The 21,536-nt window shown below is 50.7% G+C and overlaps 2 protein-coding genes and 1 long non-coding RNA gene across 75 annotated transcripts in view; 2 read left to right on the top strand and 1 right to left on the bottom strand.

Moving 5' to 3' along the window:
• HPS1 (HPS1 biogenesis of lysosomal organelles complex 3 subunit 1) overlaps positions 1-2,552 on the top strand; it is a 30,541-nt gene extending 27,989 nt beyond the window's left edge. For 37 of the 45 annotated variants that reach the window (XR_013398234.1, XM_077947153.1, XM_077947139.1 and 34 more), the window contains 2 exons: positions 1,339-1,421; positions 1,869-2,552. Coding sequence is in view for 44 of the 45 variants with exons in the window: in XM_077947153.1 (XP_077803279.1) it covers positions 1,339-1,421; positions 1,869-2,031 (246 nt within the window). In the remaining variant the exon portion in view is untranslated. Of the gene's footprint in view, positions 1-1,338; positions 1,463-1,868 lie in introns of all 45 variants that reach the window. The other 8 variants (XM_077947162.1, XM_077947164.1, XM_077947158.1 and 5 more) reach the window with 1 other exon arrangement.
• Positions 261-10,570, bottom strand: LOC144331246 (uncharacterized). Its single transcript, XR_013398236.1, has 2 exons — positions 10,450-10,570; positions 261-5,754 (listed from the first exon to the last, which is right to left on the bottom strand). It is a non-coding gene; the product is annotated as an uncharacterized LOC144331246 (long non-coding RNA).
• Positions 4,284-21,536, top strand: part of PYROXD2 (pyridine nucleotide-disulphide oxidoreductase domain 2) — a 35,390-nt gene continuing 18,137 nt past the window's right edge. For 12 of the 29 annotated variants that reach the window (XR_013397745.1, XR_013397746.1, XR_013397734.1 and 9 more), the window contains exons 1-5: positions 4,428-4,560; positions 8,577-8,596; positions 11,532-11,625; positions 11,853-11,926; positions 19,550-19,705. Coding sequence is in view for 13 of the 29 variants with exons in the window: in XM_077945237.1 (XP_077801363.1) it covers positions 4,434-4,560; positions 8,577-8,596; positions 11,532-11,625; positions 11,853-11,926; positions 19,550-19,705 (471 nt within the window). In the remaining 16 variants the exon portion in view is untranslated. 29 annotated transcript variants of the gene reach the window in all.

Here is a 21,536-nt window from a genome sequence, read left to right as displayed (position 1 = left end):
AGGCCCCTGAACTCAAGAGCATAGGCCCTGCTTGAAGCAGTGAGCCAGGCCACCCAAGGAGACACTGGTGGTGTGGCTCGGGGCCCTGGCCTCCTGGCCCTACACTGCTTCCTCTGGGCTTCACCGTTACTGCAGAGTAGGCTCCATGAGGGGAACTTACTGTCTGTGGCCACCTGCCCCTCTCCTCCTGTCTCTCCCTCCTCTCTGTCTCTTTCTTTGCTTCCTCTCTGTTCCCTTTCTTTGCTTTCCTCTTGTTTCTCTTTTATTTGCATCTCATTTGTCACCAGGAATGGTTGTTCCAGCTCTCAGGAGCGTTCCACCTCCCTCGCAGCCCTTGGTCTCTGGGTCCCTGAACTACTGTGCCTTCCCCTGCACCCACCCTGCACTCTCTTTGTTCACTGAGGGTGACAGCCATCCCTTTCCATAGGGCAGGGTGGTTACCGGGGCCCTCCACCGCTGTTCTCTCAGTCATCCCTCACAGCCTTGTGCGGTGGCTGGGGCAGGGATCCCTGACCCCATTGTATGGATGGAGACGATCTAGAGATCAGACACCATGGCCAGGGCCACCGAGGTTGTTAAGTGAGGAAGCCGGAGCCCAAGCTCTCCTCCCCCAGCCTGCAGGCTCCCTGCTTTCCTCTGTGCCCCTGGAAGTGCCCAGGACTTGTGTACAACAGAAGTGCTAGAAAATTCCTGTGACCTTTACCTTCACTTCTAGGGAGGGACAGGAGTCTGTGTGCTTGGGTGGCCCCGTGGGGTGATACAGTGAGGCAGAGCTGTGAGCTGGAGAGGCCAGGTTTGAATGTCAGCCACACAGACCGACTGGTGCCACGGGGGCAGCCCTGCACGCTTCGGAGTCCACTCCCCCTGCATGGTAGGCCACGGTGCCCACACAAGCATCAGCTAATCGCCATGTTCGTGCCTGGCACACAGGGCACGTCCAGCAGATCTTAATTCCCTTCCCACCTTATCCCACCCTGGCAATTCCCAGTTCTTTCAAAGCAGAGGCTTAGGCCTTTTGTGAATGCTCTGCTCTTCAAGACCCTGAATGACAGCCCTGCAGGTTGCCCTCCTGAGCATGTGTGTGTGGCCTGTGCAGGTCCAGGTATTGATGGGAATGAGAGCTACCCTGCCGGCCCTTGGAACTTTGTATACTTTGTCTCTAATGTTCATAAGGCGACTGTTGTTATTCCGACTTCAAAGATGAAAAACCAAGGTCCAGGCATTTTCCCAAGCACCCAGCGCACAAGGCAGAGCCAAGCCAGGCTGCGAGCCCGGTGCGTCTAACTCGGGCCCATGTGCTCCCCCGACACCCACTGCCTCCCTGTCCTCCCTCCTCAGGGGTACAAACTCCAGATGATCGAGGTGCCCGTCCTCTCCGATGACTCGGTGCCTATTGGCATGCTGGGAGGAGACTACTACAGGTGACAGCGCGTCGGGAGCCGCTGGGGACGGACACCCCCGTGTGGGTAAAAAGTACTCGCCTCTGCCGGGAGCGGCTTCTGCTTCAGCAGTGCCCTACCCCGGACCCAGAAATCCACACTGGGAACACCTTCCCAGCTGGGCCTGTGTGCAGTGAGGGAGGATGGGTGTGGAGGGCACGTCTGTGTTCCTACCGCCTTCCTGCTGGCATGGTCTTGGCAGCACGGGAAACGTCTGCGCCCGGCCCAGAACATCCCCACTGCTGCCTCGTAGCCAGGATGGCACTGTTAGGTCAGTGAGGAACAGGAGCAGGTGTCAAGGCCCACGTGCAGGGGCCTAGTGAGATGACCGAGGACACGGCATTTGCTCGCGAGGGCCCCGAGAGGCCTCTGGCACTGGAGGAGGGCAACAGCCTCGCTCCTGAATCCCGTCCTCCCTTTCCTCCCCAGGAAGCTCCTGCGCTACTACAGCAAGAACCGCCCGGCCGAGGCTGTCAGGTGCTACGAGCTGCTGGCCCTGCACCTGTCTGTCATCCCCACTGACCTGCTGGTGCAGCAGGCCGGCCAGCTGGCCCGGCGCCTCTGGGAGGCCTCCCGTATCCCCCTGCTCTAGGCCAAGGTGGCTGCAGTCTGCTTTTGCACCCCGTCCTCCAGCTGCTCTTGCTTGCCACTGTTCCCCATGGCAAGAGCCTGCTGTCTGCAGTGGCCGTCCTGAGGATGGGGCAGAATGCCCAGGGTGGCCCCAGGGTTTCTAAAACCCCACCTAGACCACCCTCCATGTGGGGTATGTGCAAGGCCCCAGATCCTTCTCTCTGGAGGAAGAGGGAAGCCCAGGGGTCCAGTTTGTCTTCGTAAAACAAAAGTGGCAGCAGCTCCTCTTCCAGAGCTGCCTCTGCCTTATCCTGGGAGATGGGGAGGGAGCCCACCCGGCAAGCTCTCTCCTACCCCAGGTAAAAGGTGCTCCTTTGCCTGGGTCTGAATTCCAGCCCTGCCACTTCCTGTCTGCATCTCCCGGAAAGTTTCTTCTATTCCTCACATTTAAAGCGATGGCACCTCCCTCCCAGGGTGGTGTGAGGGTTACCCAATGCGGTAGGTGCTCAATAAATGTTGGTCATTGTTATCACTGAAGCTCAACACGCCTGTGCTTCTAGACCCTTCTGTCGTGCCGATAAGCCCTTGCTAAGTCCCAGCCCCTTCACGCTCGGCTGGCGTCTGCCCTGGGGCTGGGGTTCTCAAGCCCCTGGCCCTGGCCCAGAGATATGGATTCGCTTGGCGGCCGTGGAGCCCAGGTTTTGATGTCTTTCAAAGCTTCCGTGGTGCGCCCTGGATTGAGAACCACCACCCAAGGGGTACAGCCCCTCTCTTCCAACCGAGAAGTTCCTGTCCCAGAATGGACTCAAGGACAAGAGATCCTGAGAGCCCTGGGACTGGGAGCATCTGCTCCTCTGAGGCCAGGAGGCTGGTGCTGGGCCAGAGAGGGCGGCGTGGCAGAAATCAGCGTCTACCGCAGCACAGGAACAGATGGCCCTGTGCTGTGCATACGGGAGCCGCGCCTTCTGTGTCTTCAGTCTTGGGCCAAAATTCACATAGACTGGTCTCTCCCTTGCAGGGGACAGCTTTGGGGAGGCGTTGGGGGAGCTCGAACCCACTCGTTGGTCTAAACCCAGAGAAGGAGGCAGTGAGGAAGTGTCCCCTCAGGTGACTGGATCTGTGTTCCTCCTTATCATCATCTGATGGAATGGCAATGAAAAGCATGGATTGTGGAAAATACAGAAAAGCATAAAGGAAAAAACTCCAATCCTCTGAACCCACCAGTGTTCAGGACACCTGCTTTTGTCGCCTACTATTTCCCTTTAGTTTTTAGCAGTGGCTGAATGTGATATGTCTAGTTTAACCAGTCCCCTTGATCTTTCTATATAATAAATAACACAGGGGTGGACATCCTGAATCAGATCTTAGCAGAGATGCTGACATGTGGGGTAACTGTCCATGGTGTGTGGAGGGGTCCTCAGAACCCCCTCTTAGGATCATCTCCACATACTCCCAGTTCTGAGATTGGTTACCAACAGCAGGTTTCCTTCACGCTGCCGTGTCAGAGCAGCGCAGGAACTCTACGCTCCGCTGCGAGGGGCCTTCTCCTCCTAGGGAACACTCTGCTAAGTAATGGGCAGAGAACAAAGGGGCTCCTCATTCAAGGCAGGCCTAAGGGAGGGTCAGAAAGAACTTTAGCTGGAGGTATTTACCGATGTGACCTCCAATCCTTGGGAATTCTGGGAAAATGGGCAAAGTGCCAAAAGAAGAGAACTGGCCAGGCCTTCAAAAGAAGAAAACCCAGAGAATTACAGACAGTGAACTTGCCCCTAAGCCCTCGTTGAGGGGTGTGTTTGAGCATTTAGGAAAGGACTCCAGTGCTCCTCAGCGACAAACACAGCTGCCTTTGCGGTGTCTGAAGGCCCTGGTCGTGGTGACACTAGATGGCTGCCCTGGGCGCCTCCTGTGGGTGTAGAGGCATCACCACTCTGCACTGGCAGACTCAGCATGGAGTCGGAGCAGAGTCTGACACGAGCACTTGCCCTCCCAGGCATTTCAGTTCTGACTGAGAAGGGAGCCGCACAGGGGAGGAGAGGGCCCTTTGGAGCTCCGCTCTGTCTCCACCACTCCCTAACCCCGCAGCCTCAGTGCCTTCATCTGTAAAATGGGGAGTTTTGCCTACAGAGTTCAGCACAGTGCCAGCCTGACATGGGAACCCCAGTGGATTATCAGTTTTGTCATTATTCCCCTGCATCCTGGAGGTGACACCGCCTGGTTAATAGGCAACCCCTCCCGATGGCCCAGCACAGCTGCACAGCAGCAGGAGGCTGGCCTGTGGCCAAGAATGCACGGTGGAGGAGGGCTGGAGGGGGACTGCAGCTCCTCCTCTTCCTGCTTCCTCCCTGCTCCACCCCCTGCCTAGGGCAGCACAAAAGCAAATCTCCAGCTAACTCCCTGCCTAGCAAGGCCCACCCTGGGGCAGAAATGGCTGCAAGTGGCCGAGGTCTCTGCAGGGCTGTGGCTGCCTCTCCCTTCCCAGCTTGGAGAGGAGCTCACACAGAAGCCGGGGGAGGTCTGAAGCCTGAGTATGATGCGGTGGTGATAGGAGCAGGTAAAGTGGTAAAGCAGGCTGGGCCAGAGCTGAGGGGCGGGAAGGCAGCCCTGCTCAGAGCTTGGTAGGGAGGGGGAGGCCTTGCCAAGCCCCACTGCTCTCTCCTCGGTCATAACCCACCAGAAGTTTATACACTAGCAGGGGCTGCAGCGGAAAGCCATCTGGCAGGCAGGCACCTGGGATTCTGGGGCTGGCTCTGCTGTGTGGCCTGGGGCAAATGCTTGCTTTCTCTGGGCTTGGATCTTCCATGGAGAATGACAAGAAGACTAGGTGAGCTCAGGGGTTTCCCTCTATCTCCTGCAAAATGACCTAGTTTCCACCACATTCTCAGCCTGTGGTTTTAAGGGTTGGAACGAGCTCTGGGCCAACAGACAGGTGAAATCCAGCACCCTCCCCCAACCTCCCCCACAGTGCCGTGAGTTTTGGTCACCACTGCCTTACCACTGAGGCCACCCATCCTCACAAGAAACTGCAGTCATTTCATAAAGGCCAGTTAGGATAAAACAGAACTGAGTTCTGGAGTTCCTACTGCGTGTCTGCGGAGGGCAGTGGCCCCCATTGCCTTGCAGCTCTGGGACATTTGTGAATCTGCAGTGATCCTGCCATACTTTGCCAACCCCTGAGCTCAAGAGTATCAAAGTCTACTGGGTGCTAGGGGAAGAAGCAGGCCCAGGACCAGGTGGTTCTTGCTTAGTGCCTTCCATTCACACTTGCAGAGGGCCCCAAATGCATGATTGCCAGCTAGAGCTTACAGAGATAATGACAGGGACCGAAAGCAGACAGCACTCATTATGCAGCTTTGAAGGCATGTGTTCATTTTCCTATGTACTAGAGCAGTTGCGAGCTGGTAGATACTCAACAGTCACCTCTCCAGGGAAAAATGTGTGATTGTGTGTGTGTGTGTATACACATACATATATACACACACACGTATATACACACGTATGCATATATGTATACATATATGTGTATACATACATATATAGACACACACATGCTTATTTTAAATATTGAAATAAAAGATACACTGCACACAATTTTACAAATAAAAATACAATACTCTCAATTTAAATGCAGTCTAGGCAAGTGATTCTTACCAAAGGCTTTCTTTGATTTTTGCCAAACTCAGTAGCCAACCTATAGTTGCATCTGACAAATGAGGGTAGCTCCGAAGAGAATGGTGCTCCATATTTTCTGTAAAGAGTAGGACGATTGTGAAACAGCAAAGATTTATATCCCAGCCTTACTCCTTATTTTTTTAATTAATTTTTATTTAATTAATTAATTTTTTTTTTTTTTTGAGACAGAGTCTCACTCTGTCACCCAGGCTGGAGTGCAGTGACACAATCTCAGCTTACTGCAACCTCTGCCTCCTGGGTTCAAGTGATTCTCCTGCCTCAGCCTCCTGAGTAGCTGGGATTACAGGCACCCGCCACCACGCCCAGCTAATTTTTGTATTTTCAGTAGAGTCTGGGTTTCACCATGTTGGCCAGGCTGGTCTCGAACTCCTGACCTTGTGATCCACCCGCCTCAGCCTCCCAAAGTGCTGGGATTACAGGCGTGAGCCACCACTCCCGGTCTCCTTTCTTTAAATGACAGGAATGATGTTACTCAAATAAGATAATTTTTTTAAATACTAGATTTCCTTCAATGTTTATGCTATTCACGCTGTAACAGCTAATGCTGTTAGGTTTAATTTGCATTATTAGCATTTTCCCATCGCTTTCTTAAGCCTGACCACAGAACAATAAATTCAGCCCTGCTGTGTAATATTTGCTGATGACGGTGGTGGGAATACTCCCACCATGGCCTTTTTTGTCACCAAAATGAGGTTGCTGAATGTGATTTGGGAATGATACCCACTGGCACATCATTGTATAGTATGTCCACCATGCAGATATGTACCTAGAGGCCACTGATGGCAAAAGCATGGGGAACAGACAAATGTAGTAAAACAAATAGGAAGTAGTGTGTTTGGAGTATTTATTACCTTTGTTTTTAATATCATTTATTTAATTGTAAGCTTATATAATTTAGTTTCTAACAATGGCTATTTGACATCCGGCTCACAAACTCCCTGGGCAGGTGGGAGACAGCTCCAGCGCCTTGCTTAGCCTCAGAGAAGCCCCCGCCTTCTTCCGTGCTCGGCCACAGCTCACCCTGCTGTCTCCTAATGGGGAAGGTTGACTCTAGGTCACCAGCTGCCTTGGTGACTTGCCTACAAGTGCGAGTGAGTCTCAGTGTGTGAGCTTTTCCTTGACATGATTTCTTTAGTTGCTAAACATACCATGAAGCCTGGTTTAAAGGCATCTTGGGCCTGAGTGAGGAACACAGTGGCATATTCTGAGACAAGGGTTACCTCTTGAGTCCCTGAAGGCACACTGGCGCCTGGCCGCCACCTTGAAGATGACTCTGATTTAGTCATTTGACTAAATGTGCCTGAGAGTGACTGAGGAGCTTGTTAAAATGGACATTCCTGGCCCCGTACCTGGTGATGAGCATTCTGAGGGCAGGAAGTGACTCCCGGAGGTCAGCACATCCGCCCAACCAACCCTGCCTGATGCAGGCAGCTGCAGAGCCCACGCCCAGAGCAGCTTCTCAAGGGCCCAGGCGGCTGCTGTGGGGCCCCTGAGGCAGGTCTGGGGATTAGCAGAGCCCGAAGCTGAAGTCCTCTTCAAGGAAAGAGAGGTGTCACCAGAAGCCAAGGAGGGCTCAGCCAGACCTGGGGGTGGCCACTGGGAGGGGGTCTTGTGCTTTGGATCCTTTACCTTATTCATTTGAGGTCTGCCGTGATTGAACTGGACCCAGTTGCCTGGAAAACTGAGTTTTCCAAGACTGACCATCAGCACCAATTAAAAGACAAATAGCTCCCATTTATCTCATCCTTGCCGCGCTGCAGGGTCCCTGGCACCCTCTGTTCCCCACATGAAGAAGCTCAAGGCTCAGGGCAGCTGACAACTCTCTGAGGTCACACCCTGGCAAACAGCAGAGGCTGGGCTGAGCCCAGGACTGTCTGCCTTTAGTTTGTTGCATGTCTTTGAGACAGGTTCCATCTGCTCATGAGTCCCAACTGGCAGACTGTTTAAACTTTCTTATGAACGTTTTCAAAAGCCCATACAAATAAAGAGTATGTCAAGCAGCACTTTTTAAGATGAACTATAACCAACTAGCTTCTCACATGCTTCTCATGTGGTCAGAGTTAATTTTAGCTCATGAAACTCTTGGTTCTGTGAAACACCTGCTGAATAGACTCCTGGGAGGGGGTCTGGGAGTCGACATTTACACAGCCTCCCAGGTGATTCTGAGCTTATCAGAGCTGGAGAGGCACTTGCTACCCAGCGGCTTGGTGTGGAACATGAGATGCCAAGGCCAAATTCAGGCCTCTCAGCCCAAGGCACCCTGAAGCACAGCCCGTCACTCCAGCACATGTTGAAACTGTACATGTTTACTTCCTGTCGAACTGTTCACATTTTATTTTTGGAACACTGGGGATTGGCAAAAACAAACCCATGTGAATGAAGCCTCCTACGGCACCGTTGTGCCGATTGTGAACCACATGTGGGCAAAACAAGCCACACTTGACAGCAGCTACCCACATGACCAGCACTCCCCTGGATGCTGATGCTGCCATGCGAGACGGGACGTTAGCGCACCAGCATGCAGCCACCCATTGCTTCTCCTGCTTGCCAAGTCAGCCGTGCTGCTCCCTCAGATACCATCACCTGCACCTCCCAAGCATCAGCCCCTCACTCCAGCAGAGCCCCTGACCAAGCCAGGGGAGCAGGACTTTTCCAGCCAGGGCAAGGACCAGGCTTTTCTGACTCCTTGAAGATCTGGTGTTTCATGGAGTTGAGCTAGCTGCTGTTCCAACATCTGAATGCGGGAAGGGGAGGGGAGGGTCACTGGATCTTCATGGCATGGGGACAGGGAGCAGTGAGCACATTCCTCAAGGACTGTCCGTCTGCCCGCCGGCTGACCAGTGATGCTTTCCTTCCCTCTCCCCTGTCTCGTTGCAGGACACAACGGACTGGTGGCTGTGAGTACCTCCCTAATTGATCCCACTTCACTGGCCCCTGGGTGTGTGGCTCTCAGCAGCCTGGGAAGGAGTGTGAAGAAGCAGGTGGGATAAGGGCCTCGAGAGAGAAGGAAAAGGCAGCCTAGTCAGCACCCTCTGCTCTCCCGCGCTGACCGGGGGCTGGGTCGAATGCACATCTGCAGCCAGCTGAGGACATCACAGGCTGCTTTCCTCCCCTTCCCCTAATGGGGAAAGGTGGTTTCCCCATGGCCTGGGAGGGAGTCAGGGAGCTTCCAGAAACAAGCTGACAAGGCGGGGAAGCATGTAACCAACATAGCATGGGAGCAGGTGGGAAGCAGGGGATTGGGCACCCAGGGCAGGGTGGGGTCCCTTGACTCCAGATCATAGTCAGCCCTTGTGTCTAGAGCCCTGTGCTCCCAGCCAGGTCTAGGCCACGTACCACCTTGGAGTACATAGCCGCTATGTGGCCAAAGTGTGCCCTGGATACATTGAGGAGCTCAGCCTAGCAGAAGGGCCAGCGCCCCGTCCCCAGCACAACTGACTTCAAGATCCCAAGCTGAGCTGGGTGGCCCAGAGCTATCCTTAGCCTATGCTTCTGTAACCTGAGTCTAGATACCTCCAGGAGGCCACAGAAGGTATTCAAGCCACAAAACAAACATGGAACATCTTCTTGAAGCAGTGGCAGCTCTAGAATATCAATATGGGGGTAACTGTGGATGTGTTAACGGACTAATGTTAAACCTTAATACTTTGCCTGATGTCCAAGTTTTACCTGAACATTTTATGTGGGGCATTTTGTAACTCAATGGATCAGTAATTTAAAACATTTATTTTATTTTATTTTAATTTAATTTTTTTTGAGATAGAGTTTTGCTTTGTCGCCCAGGCTGGAGTGCAATGGCACGATCTCAGCTCACTGCAACCTCCACCTCCCGGGTTCAAGCAATTCTCCTGCTTCAGCCTCCTGAGTAGCTGGGATTTCAGGCGCCCACCACTAAACCTGGCTAATTTTTGTATTTTTAGTAGAGATGGGGTTTCGCCATGTTGGCCAGGCTGATCTCGAACTCCTGACCTCAGGTGGCCCGCCTGCCTCAGCCTCTGAAAGTACTGAGATTACAGGCATGAACCACCATGCCCGGCCTAATTTTATATTAATATAGGCCTGATTTTATATTAATATAAACAAAGATTCATCTTCCAGCTCTGCCACTTTGTGAAGGTTAAGGTGAGTCACTTAGCCTCTCCGAGTCACTGTAAAATGGAACAATGGCACCTGCCCTCACAGAGCTGCTGTGAAGGTAATGGATCATTTGCTGCTAGAACCCGTCACATGCAAGTGGTGGCTGTTATTATTGGAAGTTTCCAGGCCAAGGAAGGCTGGCATCCATCCCCTTCACCCAAAGCCCACCAGGAACACACTTGTAGTTAGTCTAGTTGGGTTTCTTGCTCCTTGCAGCGAGGGGACTCACATCAGGGGAACCTCGGGTTGCCTCAGTAGGAAGGTGTTAGAAAGAACCTAGCACAGGATTTGAGCTTTGGTTGATTCGAGGGAAGGCCTAAGGAAATAGGGCTTGCCATAGATTAGATACTCTCAGGAAGGAGGGGCAGCCCTGCAACTGGGCAGCTCAAGGAATCCGATCTGTAGGGAGGAGAGAGATGTGTGCGGAGAGCAGTAATTGATACAGAAGTAGCAGTCACTCATTTCAGCCAAGAGGGGTGTTGGGTATTTTCTCGATGGCACTGAGACATTGCTTTTGTTTGTGCTTGCCTCATTTTATCATAGTCTTATAGAAACCTTGTTTGGGGTTGTCCATCTGTGAGATCATTCCTGTGTAATAGGAGATGCAGCTTACCTTGCGTGCCAGGCCTCAGCCACTGAGTGACGGCTGCTGTTTCTTTCTCAGTAGGATATGTTAGGAGGATAGACGCTGGTTTCACACCGTCTCGTTTCAATTCCGAAGACCTCTGCTCATCAGCTCTGTGAGCCTGAGGCAAGCTGTTAACCTTATTGAGCCTCAGTTTTCTCATCTGTAAAATGAGAGAATCATAGTACCTGCCTCTTGGCTGTTGGGAAAAATTAAATAAGACAACGTACTCACTGTTTCTGGCACATAATAGTTGCCAAGGGAGCTTTTTGAAAAGTCTGACTTTTGCATGGCACCATTCCTGTGGTCACAGGGCCAGCATTTTAGATCGGTAGATTCATGACCAGTTTGGTTCAACAGATATTTATTGATTTTTCCACTAAGTGCTAGAAAAAAATTGATAGAAATCCTTGCATCATTTGTTCTCCCAAAATAAAGCGCTGCTATGAGCAGCTTCATTTACTGAGCACATTCTCTGTGCCGGAGACCACTTAAAGCCCTGTCTAGGGACCAGCTCAGTTCATCTTCACAGCAGCCTTATGAAGTGGGTAAAGCCAGGACTATTTTCATCAGCCCCATTATTGCATGTGAACAAACAGGCCAGGCGGATCAGGTACTGGGGCTGCAGCAGCAGAGAGAGAACGAGGGGCTGAATCTGGGCGGAAGAGTCAGCGTTCACAAGTTTCACCTCACTGTGCTGCGCTTGTAGGAGGAATGAGGCTTGTGCCCTGCCTGAAGGAGAGGAACATCCCAGGGCAGGGTGGCAGGAAGCAGCGTGAGACCCCGAGGCACCAGGCCTCTGAGGAGGGAAGACCACCTTCAGTTGGGAAGTGGAGGGGCGGGAGCAGGCCTGTCCGATCTTAGAGGACATCTAGGAAAGGCAAGAGTGGAAGGGGAAGCAGAGGGAAGGGCATTCCCAGAGGCAGGAACAGCATGAGCAGGGTGGGGAGGCTGTAGGGTGTGGGGCATACTGGCCTATAGTGAGGACCTCAGTCTGCGGGTCAGCCCGAGGGAGCCCTGACATTTCAGAGGGATAAAGGGAGGGCCCTGTGTGCTGCCCCACTTCCCAGGCAGCGTACCTGCAGAGACTGGGGGTGAACACTGCGGTCTTCGAGAGGCGCCATGTGATCGGGGGTGCAGCTGTCACTGAGGAGATCGTCCCAGGTGAGCTCCGATGTGGCATGGGGGAGTGGAGGGCAGTGACCCGGGGACAGTCTTCATCCTCTTCATCCCCACTGACCCCCCGGTGACGGTCCTCATCCCCGCTGACCCCCCGTGACGGTCCTCATCCCCGCTGACCCCCGGTGACGGACTTCATCCCTGCTGACCCCTGGTGATGGTCTTCATCCCTGCTGACCCCTGGTGACCGTCTTCATTGGATTCGGTTTCAGGGTTTAAGTTCTCCCGCGCGTCCTACCTGCTCAGCCTGCTGAGGCCGCAGATTTACACTGATCTGGAGCTGAAGGTAGGGCCTCCCCGGCCTGATTGCAGGGAGGGAGGAGGCAGTTCCATCTTCCCAACCTGGGCAGAGGCTCCCTGTTCCACGCCCGAGGTGATGCCCGCCCCTGAGGGCTCCCTCTTCTACCCAAGTATTGTGTATCCCACGTGGTCTCCCTGCTGCGTTCCCATGGATGGGTTTTGTCTTGTCCATATAGTGTCTTGAAAAGTGGGAAATTTCATCCAAGAATCAGACTTCTTTTGAAGAATGAGCTTTGTCACCATCAGGCCCCGTGGGACACCTATCTGAAGCCTTGGGCGCCTGAGCTTACAGCTGCCTTGGGACACGAGCCCCATTTCTGCCCTCATTGAACTTGAGAGCTGATTCCCTCTCTTGGCATCTGGAGCAGGAAGTGGGGCCTGGGGACTTTTCTGGCTCCCGGGCTGTTGGGAAGGTTCCTGGGAGTCTCATCTGGTGCTGTTTGCCTCTCAGTCCACTAACCTTTGTCCACAACCTTGCCCAACCCTGCCGCCAACCCTTTCACCTTCCTTCACCCCCACTGTCTTATAAACTGCGTCACCACATTCCTGAGGCTGATTGGCTTCTACCTGCTTGGTGCCACTGTCACTCACTACTCAGAGAAAAGGGGTCTTAGTGCCATCTGCACAAGCAGCTGCCACTCATGTTTTTTTTTTTTTTGAGACCAGGTCTCACTCTGTCGCCCAGGCTGGAGTGCAGTGGCATGATCTCAGCTCACTGCAAGCTCTGCCTCCCGGGTTCACGCCATTCTCCTGCCTCAGCCTCCCGACTAGCTGGGACTACAGGCGCCCGCCACCTCGCCCGGCTAATTTTTTGTATTTTTAGTGGACATGGGGTTTCACCGTGTTAGCCAGGATGGCCTCGATCTCCTGACCTCATGATCCACCCGCCTCAGCCTCCCAAAATGCTGGGATTACAGGCATGAGCCACCATGCCCGGCCATGTTGGTGCCATCTTTGCTCTAAATTCAAAATTTTAAGCTAGTGTGATGTCCAGCTGCTGTTCACAGCTCTTTGGCTGCTCTAACTGGTTCATGTAGAGACTTCTTCAAGCCACTGAGACAGAGTATGTGCATCCTGGTACCAGGACTGGATGAAATCTAGCCAGGGCTGGGGGTGAGTCGCTGGTCTCCAGTCCAGACCAGACCATAGCAGCAGGCAGTTTGTAAATGCACCACTTATTCATAGTAGCAGATGTTGGGGAACAGGGACCCTCCTTTTGGCAAACCTGATCTATGAGACTAAGAATCACAGAATAGACATTTTCACTTGATTATTCTCTTTACTTAAAAAATGTTATTCATTTGAAATGGTATTTGTCATAGTGTTCCTGGAACTAGAAGCTCCCAAGTGAATTGAGTAGATGCTTTAACCTCTGCCTTGGGCTGCATTCATAGGAGTACGGTGCTCAGCTCAGGGAGAAAGCAGTTCTGCTGTTTGATGTGCAGGACTCACCCCATCTGGAGCACCTTGTTTTAACATGACATTGAGGGCCTGGAGGGCATTGACAGGAGGGCAACTAAACTCTTTCCAGGAATATACTCTTTCCAAAACTATAATGGAGAACATTTACTTTACCAGCATCACATATTGGGCTATGACCTTTAATGTTCTATCTCAATAGTTCCTCACCTGTAAGTCAAGAGCCATGTTAGAATCAGGGAACTTAAAGTTCAGGGGTTAAATTCACAGAGCTAAAAAGTGATGGAGAATTTGAGCCAAGGTCAGACTGTCTCCAGCTCCTTGTTCTTGAGCTATAATGCACTCAGGCCTCTTGGTACCGATACCACCCAGACTCACATGCCTCTAGCTCTTTGTAGTTTGTGGTGAACGTGGTCATAGATGGAGTGTCCCTGGCAGCTCCAGCGGGGTGTGCACAGAGGCTGAGACTGGAGCTGCTGGAAACTGGCCGGCTGCGTCTGCCTCCCTGCTCCACAGCTCACCAGCTGTGTGATTTCGCCATGTGATGCCTTCTCTTCCTCATCTGTAAGATGGGAATGGCAACAACACCTGCCTCCCAAGGCTACATCAGCACAGTCCCTGGTGCACAGCGGGCTCAGTACTTGTTGCTATTATTATTACCCCCATTTGGCACTTGAGAAAACTGAGGCTCCAGAAAGACCAATGGCCAGAGACTACTCAATCATCCTGCCACTTATAAGGCTATATCCAATTAGACTGAGCCTCCAACTAAAGTGTGAGGCTTAGCTTTGGCACCGCTGCCCCTCCTCCCCTTCTTGAGCCAAAGCACCCTCCACTGACCCTCTGTGGTCCCCACCAGGGCCTGCCTGCCCGTCCTGGGTGTTAGTTTCCACAGCTGTCAATGCGAGCACTGACTTGGATCACCTCCCGGTTCCATCCACCTAGAAAATGAGTTTGCTTTTGCAGCAGTCTCACGCTGGGTGATGGAATCCAGGCTGGAAGGGCAGAGCCTTTGCACTGGCAGAGAAGGGGATGTGGAGGGGGGCTTTTCATCCCCTTCAGCCATAAGCCACCTTCCCCACCTCCCCCTGGGCCAGCCTTGACCTCATTGCCAGAGGCAACCCCATCTCCCTCCCCCCCTCACTGACCTTCTGTGTCTCACTCAGTCTTATTCATTTTGCTCCTGCTTTTCTCCTGGAAATCTCTCTAAGGTAGGGCTCTAACTTGCAGGGCCACAGAGTATGACCTGGGAAACTGCTGGGGAAGCGGAGATTTCCCTGGGGTTCTTGCTCACAGGTCGGTGGCAGTGGTGGGGCCCAGAAAGTCTTTTTGATGGCATTCTCATGTCATTCTGAGAGAGAAGGCCCCCGGAACACAACTTTGAGAAGAACACCCTTTAAATCTCTCGTACCGGCCAGACCCTGCTCTTAGAGAGAGTGACTCATACCTGTAATCCCAGCACTTTGGGAGGCCGAGACGGGCGGATCACGAGGTCAAGAGATCGAGACCATCCTGGCTAACACGGTGAAACCCCGTCTCTACTAAAAATACAAAAAAAATTAGCCAGGCATGGTGGCGGGTTCCTGTAGTCCCAGCTACTCAGGAGGCTGAGGCAGGAGAATGGCGTGAACCTGGGAGGTGGAGCTTGCAGTGAGCCGAGATCGTGCCACTGCACTCCAGCCTGGGCGAAAGAGCGAGACTCTATCTCACAAAAAAAAAAAAAAAATCTCTTGTATCTCTGGTCATTTAGACACACATCCTTCACACACACGCGCTTTCCAACAGTTTCCACTCATGATGATTGTGCATGCTGAGAACTCTCATGGGGTAAATAAAAGAAGGGTTTTGCTTTCATTTTTTTTTTTAAGAAAAAAACTTCATAATCCGAACAAATCTCATGGATATAATCTGATGGTTACTTAACATTCCCCTTCTCATTCGAACTCCACATAATTAAAACCATTGTTAAAAGAAAAACCTTCACCAAATTAAATTTAACAGAGTTTAATTGAGCAAACAATGATTCATAAATGGATCGGCCTCCCGAGCCAGAGTATGCTCAAAGTCTCCAGCACAGCCCCGTGGTAGAAGAAGATTTATAGACAGAAAGTGAAAAGTGATGTACAGAAAATGGAAGTGAGGTACAGAAATAGCTGGATTGGATATAGCTCAGCGTTTGTCTTATTTGAACACAGTTTAAACACTTGGTCCCCTTTGATTGGCCAAAACTCGGCGATTGACACAGGAGTAGGTTACAGCCTGTTTACACCTCCTTCTAGCTTAGAGTTCACTATGAACAGAGAAACCTTTAGGCTGAGCTTAAAGTATTCAAGGAGGCAGCTTTAAGCTAAGTTTGATTTAACACCATTAAGAATGACAGAGCCTCCATTTAGAAGAGAAAGTCCTGGAATCAAATGAAAAGTGATTCATAGTCAATTAGTTATACTTGGAATAACTTCTGGATTCCTCTTAGGTCCCTGATTTGGGGTGTTATTCATTCATTCAGTCCATGTTGGGGGGTTATTCATTCATTCAGTCCATGTTTCTGAGTACCTGCTGTGTGCCAGGCACTGAGAGAAGCCCTTGGGTGTACAGCAGTGAACTGGAAAGGCAAGGACCCTGCTCTGAGGGAGAGAACTTCAGGTAGAGGTAAGTGCCAAGAAGAAAAGAAAAGAAGGCAGCATTAGAGAGAGAGTGGAGATTCCAGCCTAGATGGCGACGAGGAAGGACATGTTCCTCAAGGAGGTGACATTTGAGCAGGTTTTCAAATACCAAGAGGTCACCAGCAGCAGCCGTGTGGACATCTAAGCAGACGGTCTCCAGTCAGAGGGAAGAGGAGATGGACACACCCAGGCAGGCATGAGCAGAGGGCAGGTCAGTGTGGCCAGAGCAGAGGAGTGACAGGCAGAGGGCAGCAGATTGGGGTGGGAGGAGCAGGGGCCAACTCGGGGACTGCATTTTATCCAGGTGCAGCGAGAAGCCAGTGAGGTGTGCGATCAGGAAGTTCACTGCTAGGATTTGTGACTTTACCAAGGTCAGCCCGCCTGCTGGCTGGTGAGGACTGGGCGGAAACAGGAAGGGTCGCATGTGGATCACGAGGCCGCACTGCAGCGGTTCCCGAAATGGTGGCTTAGAGAGAAGTGCACAGGTTCTGGAGGCAGCGTATGGGATGTCAAGAATAAGGAGAGAAACTAAGGATGCTTCCTGGGTATGAGAGAGTTCACTACATTAAGAGGAACGAAGCTGGAAGTTTCTCCAGCTTAGAATAAAGAATGTCTCCATCTTAGGGTTAGGAGGGACCCCAGCCGTCTCCTGGCCCCGGCCCCCGCCAGTGTCAGGAACCTCCTCCAGGCACAGAGTGTCCAGAGCTGCGGCGAGCCTGCCCGCCTGGAGCGTCTCCAGTGTGGAGCAACTCCAGTGGTAACTGTTGGAAAAGCCTGTTTTTGGTTTCCTCGTGCTTTCCTAAAACCTCTACTCTCAGATCTCATTTCCCTCCTCTGCGGCCGTACCTTGTCTGCAACGTTCAGAGTCGACGGAATGCTTATTAACTGCACTGTGTCTGCATGCGGGGGATACAGCAGTGAACAAAATAGACAATGCCCCTGACTTCACAGGGCTCACATTCTACTTGGGGAGACAATGAAAACACTAAATATGTGATTAGCCATGTGGTGACAAGTACTTTGGGGAAAAATATTGCAGGGCGAGGGCGCAGGGAGTACAGGAGAGGCCTGGCTGATAAGGTGGCATTCCAGCCAAGACCTGGAGTCGTTGAGGGAGCAGGCCACGGATCTGGAGAAGGAAGCCTCTGGACAGCAGAAACTGGAGGCAGCACAGGCCCCTTTTGCTTTATCTGTGCCTCCTTTGAGGAAGTAGATGTGCTCTTGGAAAGTTCTGTGTGCTAATCAAATATTTGTAAATCAAATCATATTTTAAATGCATCAAGGGGACTTCCACTTAAAGTGACCCTGGAGTAAATGAGTCTGCAAAGTAAATAAAATGTTCTGATGTGAATAATTTATCTACCTTGTAAGTATAGATTTTCACATAACCATTGCTTGATTGTGTCTTTCTAAATTTAATTATTTATTTCTGAAGTGGGGCAGTTACAGACTGGTGCTGAGAGCTGGGGCTTTGCAGTTACACAGCTGTGGTTTTGAAACCCAGACCTACCTCCTAAAGTGACCTGGGACAAATTGTGTAACTCCTATGAGCCTCTCGTGTTGCTTTTGTACAATGAGGATAGTAAGACAGCCACGTGCCACGTGACAACATGTTGGTCAACGATAGACTATATACAATGGTGGTCCCATAAGCTTACAATGGAGCTGAAAAAAATTCCTGTCCCCTAGCGATGTCATAGTTGCAGTGCAGCATATTATTCATGTGTTTGTGGCGATAAGCCTACTGTGCAGCCAGTTGTCAAAAAGTCTAGTACATATAATTATATACAGTACACAATACTTGATAGTAAATGACTTTGTCACTGGTTAATGTATTTATTATACTATACTTTTTATTACTATTTTAGAATGTATTCCTTTTCCTTATTTAAAAAATTCACTGTCAAACAGCCTCAGGCAGGTCTGTCAGGAGGGATCCAGCAGAAGGCATTGCTCTCTAGAGATGACAGCGCCACGTGTTACTGTCCCTGAAGACCCTGCAGTGGGGCAGGATGTGGAGGTGGAAGGCAGTGACGTTGATGATCCTGACCCCGTGTAGCCCTAGGCTGATGTGTGTGTTTGCGTTTCACTTTTTAGCAAAACAATTTAAAAAGTAAAAAAATAAAATAAAATAAAAATTTTAAAAACAGAAAAAAGCTTACAGAGTGAGGATATAAAGAAAATAGCTTATATAGCTATACAATGTTTGTGTTTGTAGCCAAGTGTCTTTTTCAAAGAATCAAAAAGGTTTTAAAAATTAAAACGTTTATAAAGTTTAAAAGTTGCAGTAAGCTAACTTGCTGAAGAAAATGTTTTAATCAATGTAGTGTAGCCTAAGTGTACTGTATTTATAAAGCGTGCAGTAGTGCACAGCAATGTGCTGGGCCTTTAGTCACTCACCACTCACCCAGAGCAACTTCCGATCCCGCAGGCTCCATTCATCATGAGGGCTCTATACGTATCATTTTTCTTACCTTTTATGCCATATTCTTAATGTACCTTTTCTATGTTTGGGTTTTTTGTTTTTGTTTTTGTTTTTTGAGACAGAATCTCTCTTTGTCACCCAGGCTGGAGTGCAGTGGTGCAGTCTCACCTCACTGCAACCTCTGCCTTCCAGGTTCGAGCGATTCTCCTGCCTCAGCCTTCCGAGTAGTTGGGACTACAGGTGTGTGCCATCATGCCCAGCTAATTTTTGTATTCTAAATAGAGATGGGGTTTCACCATATTGGCCAGGCTGGTCTCGAACTCCTGACCTCAGCTGATCTGTGCACCTTGGACTCCCAAAATGCTGAGATTACAGGCATGAGCCACTGCTCCCAGCCTAGATATGTTTAGATACCCAAACACCATTGTATTACAGTTGCCTCCGGGATTCAGTGCAGTAACATGCTGTGCAGGTTTGCAGCAATAGGCTACACCACACAGCCTATATGTGGTAGGCTATCAGATCTAGGTTTGTGTAGGTACACTCTGTGATGCTCAAACTACGACAAAATTGCCTAACAATGCATTTCTCAGAACATATCCCCATCGTTAAGTGATGCAAGACTGTACTTACAAAGTTGTTGTGAGGTAACCATTGTAAACCCTAGTACAGTCCCTGGCATGGAATGAGTGTGCCACGGTGTGGTGTGGTATGATGTGGCATGGCATAGTGTGGTGTGATATGACATGGTATAGTATCGTATGGTGTGGTAGGGTGTGGTATGGCATGGTGTGTATGGTGTGAGTGATGTAGTGTGGTATGGTATGATGTGGCATGGCGTGGTGCTGTATGGCATGGTATGGTATGTATGGTATGGTATAGAATGGTATAGTGTACTGTGCTATGATACAGTATTGTCTACCATAGGGTACTTGGGCAAGAGGGCTTTCTTTAAACTATATTTAAAAAACAGACACCAGGACCATACACTTGGGAATCTATACACAGGTACCTATATGGTCACACAAACAATTGGAGAAAAAGATGATGGGCAGAGGCCACAGAGCCATTAATTTGTTGCCGTGCTGTTTGTGTTCTGTAGAAACATGGGCTGAGGCTTCATCTTCGAAACCCCTACTCCTTCACCCCCATGCTGGAAGAGGTTGCGGGCAGCAAGGTGCCCAGGTCCCTTCTGCTGGGCACAGACATGGCAGAAAACCAGAAGCAGATTGCCCAGTTCTCCCGGAAGGATGCCCAGGTAGGGAAGGCGACCAGTGACTGAGCTCCTACTCCCTCAGCAGCCTAAAGATGGGCCTGGTTGGATTGTCCTAGAACAATTGTCCAAAGGTCATGGGCACTGGGCCAGGCCACCCCACATTCCTAGGAGGGCTCCAGTTGGTGGCAGCTCTTGATCTCAGGCACTGTGAAGAGAAGTGGGTGGAGGATGCTGATTAAGACTAGTGGACTGGAAGACACGCACACCTGCGTGTATTCAATATGGGGCCACTGTCAGAGGGGCTGTGCATGCTGAGTTCAAGAGGAAATGCACCGGCGTGTTCCTACACCAGGAAGTGCTTCATGCCCCTCCAGCTTTCAGACAGAGTTCCGGGTGTTTGTCCACATTAAAGCACATGAAAGCCAGAAAGGAGGATGAGGGACGATCAGAGAAAATTAAGGATAAAATCAACTGAATCAGGAACTTAGGACAAGAGAGTTCTAAATATTCATTCAATGTGGCATCCCAAGGCTCCCTCCTGACTGCCCAAAGCAACAAAGTGTCCATGATGGTGTGCAGCTCTGGTGACGGGATGAGCACATGTTGGATGGAGAATGCACTTTTTTTCCCTTGGAACTGCATTCTAGGAACCTGCTGGGTGGCCTTGTCTAGATGAGCCACTGAGTTCCGTAAGGGCCTTGCCACAGTTGGTTCTGTGGACTTAGGAAGATTATTTGAATGGCCGTTTTGTACCAAGCGTGGATACAAGCTGAGGTGTAGCATTAAATCATATCTCAGTGGAGACATTTTCATAAGAAGAACCTAGGTTAATAGAACCCATGTACACTGCTTTTCTTGTGTTAATCTATTACTGGGTAAAACTTAGAGAACCACAGATGCACAGCCTACATGTCTCTTCCACCAGCAGTTTTCAAACCTGGCTGATGATCAGAATCACCTGAGAAGCTTAGCCTTTTATTTTGTTATTTTATTTCATTTGTTTTTAAGACAGGGTCTCACTCTGTCACCCAGGCTGGAGTGCAGCGGTGCGATCTTGGCTCACTGCAACCTCCGCCTCCCGTGCTCAAGCAATCCTCCTGCCTCAGCCACCTGAGTAGCTGGGATTACAGGCATTCACCACCATGCCCGGCTAAGTTATTTTTAATTCTTTTGTAGAGACAAAAGTCTCACTATGTTGCCCAGGCTGGTCTGGAACTCTTGAGCTCAAGCAATCCTCCCACCTCCGCCTCCCAAAGTGCTAGGCATGAACCACCATACCCGGCCTGAGGAGCTTAGCTTTTTAAAAGTGCTTCTTTGATGGTTCTTTTGTGTGGCACATTGGAGACCACCACCTGCATCCTGTTGTCCAAATCCTGCCCATCTCAGATGCACTTGAGGGGATTTGGCACAAGGCCAGGTCCCCGGGCCTGCAGGACACTAGCTGTGGCCCTACACTCTAGCGACCACACACGCCGGAGGCAAGGGCCCATTTCCCATCGTGGAAAGTAAGGAGCTTGATTCCTGGTTTTGTCTTTCCATGCTGTCATATTAAAGTCCTGCTTAGAGAAAGCTGTTTAACTTCGTTTTTACCAAGACTTCTCAAATGTATTTTAACATGGAACTTTTCTTCATGTAACACTTATTAAAATGTCATGGGTCTATCCATGGGTAGAGATAGACCAAAATGCAAAGTCCAGGGCTAAGAGGAATCAGGTAGGGCCTCCGGTAGTACAGGCTTCTATCACTGCTCCTGTGCCCACCAGGGAAGCGAAGGTGAGTGTCAGAAACCAGGCTTTAGAAAGTGGATTCTGACGTGGGAGCTTGTGGGGTGAGAAGAGGCAGTCTTCTGTGACTGCGGGTGATGAGACAGCGT

The sequence above is a fragment of the Macaca mulatta genome, chromosome 9, assembly GCF_049350105.2.
Source record: "Macaca mulatta isolate MMU2019108-1 chromosome 9, T2T-MMU8v2.0, whole genome shotgun sequence".
Classification (NCBI taxonomy): Eukaryota; Metazoa; Chordata; class Mammalia; order Primates; family Cercopithecidae; genus Macaca; species Macaca mulatta.
This window is presented reverse-complemented; position numbering and strand designations above follow the sequence as displayed.